The following is a 13,030-nucleotide window of genomic DNA, read 5'->3' as shown; positions in this document are numbered from 1 at the left end:
ATTTCAGGTCATATGGAGGCAAGAAAGAGGAAAAGAACTGTCTCTGTCTCCCCCTACCAGATCCAGGGTGGTAGCATCCACAGGGGAGTCTATGTGCTTCCTCCTATGGTACTTTAACTCCTGTTATTAGGTCGGTGGGGGGGATACTACCAAACATGAGAGATGCATTCTGCCTGGAGGCTCCAGCTATTTGGATGAGGGACCAAACGTTATGCAAGGATGAAGTACCAAACAAAGTTCTCAGGTGAGCCATAGTCTGAATCACTCTGGGAGCAGATACATTCAGGAATACCTAGACCATAGGAATTAGCACCAGCCGTGACACTGACAGAGCTGCTGGGATCACCACAGTTGAGGTGTTTAGACCAGCTGAGGTTGAACCTTACCCTGACCCATACAGAACCAGGCCTAAAGTCAAGCCTGCCAGGACAAGGCCAGTTCTTACAGCTAGGAGGGATGCCTACATTTCTGTTGAAGACAAGACACCCCACTCCCATCTGAAAGCCAAACGACCAAGTATGGGGATGGAGTACCAGGTCTCAATACTATAGAGAACAAGGGGGACTCCAAAAGACTGACCCTCACTGTTGATCAGCCAAAAGACAGGTCAATGACCTCATAAAAGCCATCAATGTCACCACCAAAGCTGACAGGTCAACTGATGGCCTTAATGGTACAGCAGCTTGAGTGGGACTCAGACAATAAGCATCCTGATACTACTAGGGGACAAGACCTGAGGCAAATCTCCTGCAACTTGAAGGCTTGCCACATCTTTTTTACAAAACTGAAGACAGACCTATGGGATGGCTGAACACAGCAAAGAAAGAACGTATAGAAGCTCACAACTCCAGTGCCAAAGAAAAAACAATTAAGTTGCAGGGAGTAGGGGTAATTCTTGAGGGTAGTCATACTGGAAGCACTACTGGCAGTAAATGTAAAAATGCCATCAGTATTCCTTTTATCAGATTCTATCACTATAGGATTCTTAAGCAAAGGAGGAACAACCTTGTTAGAGGACATTTCTCTCTGGGGAAGACACCTTGGATTTATTTATTTATTCATATATTTGTTTACTGGGGTAGTGTACTGATCGATATTGATCATTTTCAGGCTAAGCCCAGGTGAAATACAAAACATTTCACAAACAAAAAATACAGAACTGCAAGTAATAACAGTAGTTCAGACCACTTCCACAGAAAAACGGTATATATACATACCAATGAACAGACTGAGCATAATGTACAGTATATACATTAGTTTACAAAGTGGGTAAACCTTCAGTAAACCTGAGAGGGAGAGGAGACTTGGAAAGGAGACTGTGTGTCAGGTAATATGTTCTGTGTTTAAGCAGATGCATTTGGATTGGATGAAAAAGTAGAAGCAGCAGTCCTCATTTCAACATTAGGAGTAGCTCTTGAGTTTTTCCAGCTCTAATCATGCTTGTATTCAGTGAATGAATGGACTTAAACATGGCCAATGGGGTAGGCCTGAGAGAAGTGAGCCTCTGCCAAACCCTTTAGATGCTACTTGTGTTTCAAATCTCACAGCTCACAAAGATAAGGGGAATAAATGCTCCAAGTACCTTTCACACAAGTACAGATACTGCCCTCTGATGTCTTTTGCAAGTTCCTTCTCCCATATAAACTCATCTGGTCTACTACGTGCTGTGGAGTACAAAGGATAGGAAACACTGTGTGGAGACCAGTGGTAGTACTGACCTTGAAATTTATGAGAAGTGCTGCTCATTCCATAAATCACCATTGACAAGAATGATGCAATAAAACAGGAAACCATTAGCTTGATACAAAATCATCTACCTGAATACTGTACATCAAATTACAAGATCGTCTATGCAGTTATTTCCTTCAGACATGCACATCAAATAATGCCTTTCTAATACTGAGAATTGTTTGAATGCTGTCATATTCATATTCAGCATTAGAACAGTAATATAATGTCCCAATCACAAAACATCAACTTACAAAATAAAACATATATACAAGATGTAAGAGTACAAACCATTCTTTCTAAATGAAAAGTGTCCCTGAACAATCCTACCTTGTCTCCTAGTGCCTCTCGTTCTTTTTTGCGTTTCTTTTTTGCTGCAAGTCTTTCCTGTCAGAAAACGAAACAAAATGCATTTTAAAAAGACATAATTGCTAGAACAAGTTTTTATACCATATCACAGAGATTACTTTGTAATATAAACAAAACTGCTCAGTAACAAAAAAAGAAAAAAATACAATAAAAAAAATACAACCAGAGGACTATGTGTTGTCCTGAGCCACAAGAAGGGTAGAAAAAAAATTCACACAGCTGTGAAAGTCAGCCGAGTCAGACAAAAAGCACAGAACATTGCTGGTAAGTTAGGCCCCAGTGTATACCTCTCAACTTTTCATAATTTTGAAGAATGGTCAAATGTTTGCCTCATATTTTTGGTCTGTTCCTCATCAAACACATTCTTCTAGCAAATTGATGAGTTTCAGATTTTATATCCTTCAGAAAATGCGTGCCAACGCAAAAACTGTTACTTTAGAAACTTTCTAAGTTTATAAAAGCAATATATAAAATCTGTCCCTGTTTAAGGGCCTCTGTCTCTCCCTTCCCCCCAACTGTTTTTGGCTTTGTTCAGAAAGCCAGTGCTAAGAGGTGGAGAGGTATGCCCCAGTGACTGTACAAAGGCATACAATCTTACACAAATTAAGTATGCAAATCATACACTCTGTGAATGAAAAAAGAAAGAAAGAAAACACGGCTGCTAGGGTCAGCATTTATAAATACATCCATGAATGCATGCAGGAAGAGAGATGCAAAGCAGGACTGTAAAGGTAAAGCATATAAATGCATAGACATAAGCACAGCAAATCTATAAAACATACTTAGTACTACATATCATTAGATCACCCTAAATCACCCACTGCTGCCTGCTACTTCACTGGCACTAAATTCAAATCTCCTCCCACCCTTCATGATGCAAGTACTGAGCACACATGATACTGCCAAGCAGCTTTATTCAGGGTGACCCTCCCCAGGCTATGTGGGTTACACAACGACCAGGCACTAACATGCAAACACCATTCCTAGCTTGGCTCCAAGGGTGGGCCCCAGTATCCATGCTCCAAATGAGATTCTCTTACTCTCAGAGTGATCATTCATAAGATGTTATAATGCTTGGATTTCTTTTTTTTTTTTTTTGGCCTAGTGTGACCACCACATAGAGGACAAACCTCCCCAAAACAAAGCTGCAAAGTGCAGAGGGGCACACATACCCTCAACTATGAAATGATCATACTTGCTAGGAGGAAATCTTGGAGTGGAGAGTGGGATACTGCGTTAGCTGATCTTGGCTGAGGACACTGTTGAAAGGTAGACTACAGGGAAAGCCTGAAATTCCTGGGCATGTCTTCATTTGAGGAGGCGGTGTCAGAAGAACAGATGGGATCGTGTTGTCTATTCCACCTCAGTTTACCTTTGATCACCTTTCTTCTCTCTAAGCAAATTTTAAATATTTAGTACAAATTTTCTTGCAACTTAACCAGCAGTAATCTATATCAGCTTTTAAATTAAGTTTGTCCATTTCAAAGTTTCTGTGTAACCCATTCATGTCTAACTTGTACACATACCATTGTACATACACATACAGATGTCTAGAATATTTGAAAATGTCATGATCTGAGGTTCCAATAGGGTGGAGCATGTGCAACTCCGTTATTAAACCTTTTTTATTTTCCAAAAACAGATCTAATAAATTAGATCCTCCAGGAGGGTTCTCCACCTTTTTATTTAAAATATGATTCTAAAAATAAGTTTATGAAACAGTTCTTCCATTTTATCCCTGGGTGGTTAAAATCTCATAGTATTACAGGAGGTTAAGTTATCTAGATGACTTTGAAACTTATTAAAACATATTTGATGTTCAGTTATGCTCAAATAAGGTCTGCAATATGCAATGTATTGCCCATAGTCAGACAAAAATCACATTCTATAATAAAATAGTAATTATTTCCTCAAATTTTCAGACTCCAATGTACTGTTTATAGTTTCACATATCAAAACCAACAACCCCCCACCTCTTCTTTGACTTCTTTCTAAATGACATTTAGTAAACCCTGGTACTGACAGACTCTGCTTCCCATGATTCAGTCAAGACCATTATAAGCAACTCATATTAATGTATAGTACATTCCAGTTCCTTTCTTTAATGTTTCAGGTGTTTGTAAGCATCCTACGGTTCTATTAAAACTGGAGTTGTTAAATGTGTTTGATCAAGCAAAAAATCTCTCAATACATATACAGAGATATAAATATATATGCGCATGTGTGTGTGTGTGTGTGTGTGTGTGTGTGTGTGTGTGTGTATATATATATATATATATATATATACACACACACACACACACACACATACACACATATATACATAAATATATATATACATAAATATATATACATATATAAAATTCATATGCACATATGTGGTATTGGAAAAGCCTGCAGACACTTCTATAAAAATAGATCTGTGGGCATGTGCATGTTGCACCGGAAATGGCAATTCAGCAGTCAGAACTCTAATAGTCATGAACAAGTCAAAGACTTACCTAGGAGCCAGTAGGAAAGCCAAACCACATCAGGACTCTACCTCTTAGTTGTCCAAAAACTGTGTTATAAACATCTACTTTTTCTTTTTTGCAATGAACTCACCCAGAGTGTTTGCTCTATGCCCAGCTCCCTCTCCTACCATAAAGGCAAACGTGTCACTGCCTGTATCTACTCATTCTTTTTATAGAAGAGGGTGGCCTCCTCCACTTGAGGTAGGAGTGTTGGATCCTCCTCCCAAAACTGCAATTCCACATTCCACACAGCAATCTTCAAGAGGCAATACACCACACCACATGAACCCTCATAACTCAGCCCTGTGAAGATGAGCGCTACAGTCAGCCAGAGTCCACTTTAGTTGGCCCACAAATTTAGTGGTGCAGTGTTATTTTTCCTCCAATTCAGACTCTTTTGGACAACATTTCCAGCCTTGAAAAAGGTACATCGCAATTCTGACTATGCCACATCCAGTCTTTTCCATCACAGATCTCTTTTTTGGGTCACTAGGATTGTTGACGTTTTTATTAAGTTCAAAACATTGGTTATGGTTTAATTTTATGTTGCTTATGCACTTTACAATACAGTGTGAATTACATGAAAGACCTTTACTATTTGAAGCACAAAATACTTTCTTCATCAATTTTTACTCTGTTTCCCATTATGTTTGAGAACCTAGTATCCTGTAGCTCTACTTTTCTTTCTTTACATTACAATCATCCACAGCATCATCTCCCATGTTGTCATAAGATTCTGAAATTAGAAGTTATGTACTCACCATAACGTTCCATCTGAGTAGGTGTATTCATTTGTCTGCAACCTGTGGGTTATGGATCCGGATCCAGACCGCATGGTTTTCCAGCTATGGATCCAAGCTCTCAGCTCCTCCTCACCCATAATGCCCTGCTCTACCCTCATGACCTCAGATAAGCAACAATACCCCAAAAGGGCAACAAGGAATATGCAGGAAACTGAAAAGGCCAGGGGATAGGAATGAATACACCTACTCAGATGGCGTTATGGTGAGTACATAACTTCTAAATCTGAAGTAGGATATTCATTGTCTGCAACCTGTGGGACAGAGTCCCCAGCTACCTGAATCTTGCCATCATGGAAGGATATTCGAGCCAAAGGATGCTCTACCCTAGATGCAAGATCCAACTTATAGTGGGAAATAAATGTATGAGATGAAGCCCGGCTGCTGCACAAATATCATCTAGAGGAATCCTAGCCTTGAATGGGCATGAACACCCCGTGCGGGCCCTTCCTGGCGCTTGATAAGCCAATAAAATGCACTGTGAAATCCAGCGGGACAGAGAAACTTTAGAGATTGGCTTGCCCAAATTGAATTTTGCAAAGGAAATAAACAGCTGGTCGGATTGCCTATGACCAGCTGTCCTGTTGAGATAAAATCTAAGTTGCCTGTGAACATCTAGTGAATGTAGCTTATATTCACCTTTGTTTTCATATTTAGGGAAGAAAACAGGGAGGTTAATGGATTGATTGATGTTTGCTTCAGAAGCGATTTTAGGAAGGAAGGACGGGTTGGTCCTGAGGGAGACACGGTCCGGATGAAATACCAAGTAAGGGGTTTAGCTGATAAAGCTTGAAGTTCAGAAACTCTCTTGGCAGATGTAATGGCTACCAAAAGGCTGTCTTGTAGGACAAGAATTTGAGATCCACAAAGAAAGGTCCCAAGGAGGAACTGCTTGTTTTATAGGGGCCTGAGAAGAAAAGTACCTTTAAGAAATGTTTTACACAATTTGGCTGACATAAGAGGAATAGACTCTTGACCAATGTGATAGTGAGAAATTGCCGCCAGTTGAACTTTGACTGTGGAACTGCTGGCACCATCATTAAAGAGAGAGGTTAGAAAGTACACACTACAGGGGAGTGAAGAAAGGAGGGATTCAGGGCCTCTCATCCGCACACACAGAGAAACGTTTCCATTTTGCTTCGCTTTCTAGTGGATGGTTTATGAGCCGCCACCAAAATAAACTTTTACGGTGAAGAAATACCGAGTCCTTATCAAGAGTGGAACTGGAGCACGGTCAGCTTCAGGTTGTGAGGAATGCAGGATGGATGGGATATCAGATCCGGGATGGGATCTAGAATCCAAGGAGGATTCACGAGTGAGACCTTAGGAAGGGAACCAGATCTGTCGAGGCCAGAATGGAGCAATGAGAATCATTCTGCAACCCACCCGAGAGGCTTTCTGAAGAACTTGCAGCATCAGAGGCAAGGGTGGATAGGCATACAGAAGACCGGGTGGCCAAGCATGCACCAGGCGTCTCTTGGGGTACCTCCGGGAGGAGGTATTAAAGCGAAAAACTGTCGCACTTGGTGTTTGAGGGAGAAGCAAAAGATCGCATGAAGGGTTCCCCACCATGCTGACAATTGAGAGACCACGGGTCAGAATGGTGCGACTGAGCTTGTCCGCTAGGATGTTGGACCGATGCTATGAGAAAGCGATTGGTGGAGATTGCCCATTCCCAAACTCTCATGGCCTCGACAAAGAGGGTAAGACCTTGTTCCCCCTTGCTTGTTGATGTACCAGACAACAGACATGTTGTCCGATTGAATTGCAATTGTTCCCAAGGGCAGAAAGTCCTGAAGTGCTAGCAACGCTAAGAGCACTGCTCTCATCTCTAGAACATTGATATGCAGAAAGGTCTCTGAATCGTTCCACGTGCCTTGGACTGTCCGCCCCATAATGCCCCCACCGAGGCGGAGGCGCCGTGGTCACCGTGGCGGAGAAGCACAAAATGGGCGAGCCACCACAAGAGGGACCGCTTGCAAGCCTTGCTGATCGCTATGGGATGATGCATGGGGAGAGCAAGGTATGACCACTGTACTAAGGCGTCCACTGAAGAATGCGATATTGAGCCTGGCAAGAGGAAGAAGTGCTATAGCGAAGCCATGGACCCTAGAGCCCTCAGGACCAACTCCGCTGGAACAGAACTTGAATGGAGAATGGCCCGCACCTGGAGCTGCAGATTTAGAACTCTGTCCGCAGTGAGGAAGGCTCGTAAACTCCTTGTGTCTAGTCTGGCCCCTATGAAATCTAAGAGCTGTGTGGGCCAGGTTGGACTTCTTTGTATTTATTGTGATGCCCAGAAATGGAGCAAGATGGAGAAAGGAGTCTCGCCAAGAGAAGTAGATGCCTTGTTAAGCCAGTCGTCCAGGTAGGGAAAGACCTGCACCCCTGAAGCCTCAGGTGGGCCGCTACCACTGCTAGTACTTTGGTGAACACCCTGGGGCTGTGGTGAGACCAAAGGGAAGGACCGGAACTGGTAGTGACTGGCTCCCAGCGAGAAACCTCCTGGAGCGCCTGTCCATCAGGATGTGGTGATCTATCGAGCACTATCCAGTGATTTTCTCCCAGAAGGAGAATAGATTGCAGAGTGACCATTTTTTCTTTGGGGACTGCCAGATTCAAGAGAGAGGTCTAGGATTGGTCTTAGTTCCCCGTCTTTTTGGCACTAAAAGAATCTGGAGTAGAACCCTGATCCGATCTGGTCTGGGGAACGGGCTGGATGGCTCTTTTCTTTAGCAGATGGCCAATTTCTGGACTTCATCTTTGGAAGGTGAAGGAAAGGATTTGGAGAACCCAGCGGTCCGATGTTATGGACTCCCATGCCGCTGGCAACCCTCAGGTTGCTGCGGCGCTGCTCAGAGAAAGGTTCCCTCCTCTGCCTCTAGGGCGGCGTCCTCCCGGTCCTCCTCTGCCACGGAAGGACTGGTTGTCCGGAGCAGGCTGGGACTGCTGCGACTTCGGAACCACATCATCTTATGACCTTTTTCCTTCCTAGAATAGGGCCTGTGGGGTGCAGAGAAGCGGATTCGACGGCAGACAGCCCGTCTTCCCCCTCTTCTGGTCTGTCATCAGCGTCTGAGACGGTCTTGCCAAACAGAGCAGAACCATCAAAGGGGCGCGCATAGCGGCCTTGAAGGCTCAGAAAAATCCAGGCCTGGCGTCTAGTGACCAGTCCTGTCCCGCAGCTCTAGCGGCCCCCTCCGCATGGGAGAGTAGCCGCATGAAGTATTTGTAACTGACCTAAGAGTGGCCATTTTGGTGGAGTGCAGAACTCTGTCCTCCTCGAAATGGACTCAGGGATGCAGCGTATTCCTTAATAAGATCTCGCTGCATCCGAATAACGTAACTGAACATCCGCTTCCCCAAGCGGTCCATCATCCGAGACTCCTTGCTCGGTGGGTGGACTGAGGACTCTCTTGAGCCAGTTCCCTCTTTGTGGCCGCCGCCATCAACATGGCATCTACAGGAGGCCCCTTACTCCAATGGGTCCGGTCGGATGGCGGACTAAGGATCCTATCCGGTCTTTTGGGAATTGGCTCCACTGTGTCCGGTTCCTTCCACGCCCTGGTGGTAATAAGGTCCACCAGGGGTCGGCAGGGGGACACCCAAGATTCAAATGCCTCCAAGAACACGGACTCGTCCGAGGAAGACTTGGGGCAGACCAATGATGTCTCCAAAGGAGACATCCTCCCTTCCTCCAAGTCCGTGTCTTCAGTGAGAGACTCGGGAGTCAATGTGCCTCCTTTTGGCCTCCTCTGGGGGCTGTCAGAGGAGTCCTCGCTAGCAGCAATTTGCAGAGGAGCAACTTTGTCCCAGGGGCCGGATGGTGGAAGCCTGGCCCAGTGCAGAGGGAGCGCTGGAGGCAGGCAAGTGCCCGGGGGTCGGAGACCCTCAACAGAGCCCTCTCCACTACATCAAAGGCCGACCAAAGGATCCGACAATAGCACTGATCCCCGGATCCGGCTCGGATCCAGGCTCCGAGATCGGGTCCGGGCAGGGTCCGACCTTCCCCGCTCAGCTGCTGCTTCTCAGCTGCTGCGAACCCGGATGGTGTTGAGCACTCCCATCTGCATCTGGGCCTGGATGAACCTTCTCATCATCCGGTCCAGATCAGCATCAGAAAGGCTATGGGTAGATCTCGAAGAGGCTACCGAGGTAACCTGGAGTGCCTCCTCGATAGCCTCCTCCTCCTCAGGACCCGGTGAAAGCACACAGGGGACCGAGAAGGAGGAGACCTAACCGGGAGAAGCTCGCTTGGCTGCGCGGGCGACAGAGGTCTAGCATCCCTCTCCTCTCCAGAAGGGAAGGAGTTTGAGTCCCAGGAGCAGGAGGGTGCCACAGGGAACAACTGCAGCCGCGCAGGTCCCCCGAGGGCGGAGGGAGGCCGAGTCTGGCGGTAAAAGACCCGCCAAGACCAGCTTGGACCTCCGCTCCTTCAGTGCCTGGGGTTGAACCCTGCACAAATGGAACAACCAGATGTGAGGTGTTCAACCCCAAGAGTGTGGCCATCAGCGGAGAGAGCTTATGGCCACACTCGCGCTTTTCAATATAGATTTAGGCTGGTCAGCCATAATCTATAATCCAGCAAAAGTTACAGAAAGTAACTTAAAACAAAAAGACACACAGGCCTACACACACAACAGCGAGGGGAGGGAATAAAAAAATTACTTACTTTAACTTAAAATAAACTCAAAATACACTATAAATTCAGTCAAAAACCAAAAAATTCTCTGTTTTTTTACAAGAAAAAGAGTTCACTTAGCTGAGAGCTATGTACCCAAATCCAGTCACCAGGATCTGGGGTCATGAGGGTAGAGCAGGGCATTATGGGTGAGGGGAGGAGCTGAGAGCTTGGATCCATAGCTGGAAAACCATGCCGGTTCGGATCCGATATCGGATCCATAACCCACAGGTTGCAGACAAATGAATATCCTACTTCAGATCAGTTGATTGCATTTTTGTGAGACACCATATGATGTGCAGGTGGTATTTCTTCTCAAACTGTTGAAAGTATTGTCAGTTTTCATTTTGTGACATCTAGTTAGGATTTTATCTGCCACTAATTTCATCTCTCTTAATGAGATTTATTTTACATCAGACATGAGTGGTGAGTCTGTTGGTTTAGACTCCATGAATGGAGTATACCTAACATGAAGTACTTCTGAGGTACTGTGCACACTCCCAGCTGGATTTAGGTTCATTCATGCACCTTCAGGTTCTGCCACTATTTGTTCTTTGGTCTCACCAGGAATGTTAGTTTGCTCTTTAATAAAGTTCTGGTCAGTTGTTTTATGACTTTTAGTCTCAGAGTGTCGTGTTTGTTTTCTATACTGGTTACCAGTCTCAGTTTCAGAAGGTTAGTGGGAGTATCTTCCTTCTGTTTGAGGGAATTATTTCCTTCTGCAAGTTGGTTATAGTAACAGTCCTTTCTTGCAAAGACTGACCGTTTTAACTTATTTGTTCTTCCAAAGATTTGCTTTAGTTTATTTTCACACTCCACCTTTTGCGTCTGTGTGCATCTACCCACACACCTTAGTGGTATATTATGTAACTTACATGAAAAATACTGAGATCCCCCCCCCACACCCCTTCCGCAATGTTGGTGGGACTCTTGTACAAGTGCTTTTGCAGGGGGTAAGCCATTCTAACCTCCCATGTTTAACAATACCAACTGATCATCAACAACTGAAGATTTAAGAAAACACAGGGAACAAATGAAAGCAAATGCAACCCACTGCGAGAGATGGAATAGTCTTGCGACAGCCCAGGGCTACATTATAACATGTCCTAAAACTAAATATCTCCAATATAAAACTATTTTTGTAAATGCCAAGGGAAAAAAAAACAACAACAAACAAATAGCCATTACAAGGTTAATATGGGGAAGCAGTAAACAAATTGGAATGATTGCTGAAATTAAATGCATCTATTAAACAAAAAATCTGACAGAAAAGTAAAAGTAAATAAATGAAATAAAAGTACCAAGACAGAAAAGTAATGTTCCACCAGACAACTTTTAAACACAAAAGAAAAAAAAAAAACACATGACAAAACAGCCCAACAGACTGATCACCAGAATACATATAAGCATAAACACCTGAAAACCAGATGTTAGGTCAAAGACACAGACTGGTGTAAAGGACGGAAATGATTTGGAGCTGAGATTGGAATGGAATCATGCAAGGGTTAAAAGGGCACTGTTAAAGCTAAAGTGATGTAGTTCGCAAAGTAGAGGAAACTCCTCAGATAATTAAAATATTGATAGATGCAATAGATAGAAAGGTTGCAAATACAGGCATATTGTCTAAAATACTTAAAATACTCCAGACTATACATAGATTAAATAGTTTTCCTCATCTTCTTCAAATCCAAGTTTGAGACGGGTGATCTGGGGAAGAAAAGTACAATTACCTAGATATGCTATAATATCCAGAAAGTACAGATTTTTTGACTGGAAGTGCTAATTAAAATCATTTTTACTCTCCTGACAGGCTACAGAAAATGTTCCCCAATATCTTGGGTGAGTGTTGAAGGTGTGGAGAAGGCCAAAAGGATATGTGGGTTTACATCTTTGGAGGTGGTGGATTTAATGGATGAAATCATAGGTCTATATGATATTAAACGAGGAGGTACATTTCTCAAGCTGGTCAAAGGAGGTATCACAGGGAGTCTGGATAATATTGTTATTAGCAAAAAAAAAAAAAGTAAGCTAAAAGACCCCCCCCCCAAAAAAAAAAAAATGGAACTACAGCACTTGGTGACAACACTGGGAAACCAAGGGACTTTGCACAGAGATCAACAGCTTAACTTCAGGTCTACCAGTGAGTGTGTGTGCGTGGGGGGGGGGGATGAGACAGTAGGGTCAGGAACTCTGTCACTTTTAGTAAATTCAGTTACTGGCTAGTAAGCACAACATTTGGATGCAAACAACGAAGAAAATAATACAGCCTGAAAGAAAATAAACTAGAAAAGGTGAAGTGGAAAGCACTGACTGGGAAGAATCCCACAGCTGTTCAGCAAAAAGCAATTCAAGCTCCAGCTTTGGTGCAAGATACAGCATCCAGTAATCTTGAGGAAAAAAATAAGTGAAATGTGCTCAGAGCTGATTAAAATAAATGAAACATTGAAGGAGTATATCAACTGAAATAAAACATTGGAAAATGGAAGAAACTTTAAAGAAATACTCAGACAAGTCAATAAAAATGCAAAAATCAGAGGTTGAAATGAAAAAGCTGGCTGAGTATGAAACAAGAAGAGAGTTTCTAAAATCTGTAGAATTAGCGAACAAAGCACATAGGGAAAATCTAAGATTTGCTGCTGTAAGACAGAAACTACAAGTAACAGAAAGTATTAATTTTATAAAGGCACAGATAAGAAACTGGGATGGTATTCCACAGCAAAAACATTGAGAGGGCACACCATGTGTATACGCCAAACCTGGCCATAGGAAAGCAGCCAAAACAGGTATTAGTACAAATGCAAACCTCCCAACAGAAAGAGTTGATGCTGACAAAAATGTGGCAGAAGTTGAATGTATTAAAAACTGGAGATAGTAGAGTGTTCATGGTAAATGATCCTTCACTTTACAACAGGCAGAAGGGAAACAAACATAATCAAGGA

General features: G+C 43.4%; 1 protein-coding gene across 1 annotated transcript in view; it reads right to left on the bottom strand.

Annotated features, from left to right (window-relative positions):
• The window catches only part of RPF1 (ribosome production factor 1 homolog), a 251,272-nt gene that overhangs the window by 220,027 nt on the left and 18,215 nt on the right, over positions 1-13,030 (bottom strand). Inside the window, exon 2 of the mRNA XM_044085715.1 lies at positions 2,059-2,115. Within this exon, the coding sequence (XP_043941650.1) occupies positions 2,059-2,115 (57 nt within the window). The remainder of the gene's footprint in view (positions 1-2,058; positions 2,116-13,030) is intronic.

This window comes from Protopterus annectens, chromosome 10.part0 (genome assembly GCF_019279795.1).
Source record: "Protopterus annectens isolate FY-2018-M chromosome 10.part0, PAN1.0, whole genome shotgun sequence".
Classification (NCBI taxonomy): Eukaryota; Metazoa; Chordata; order Ceratodontiformes; family Protopteridae; genus Protopterus; species Protopterus annectens.
This window is presented reverse-complemented; position numbering and strand designations above follow the sequence as displayed.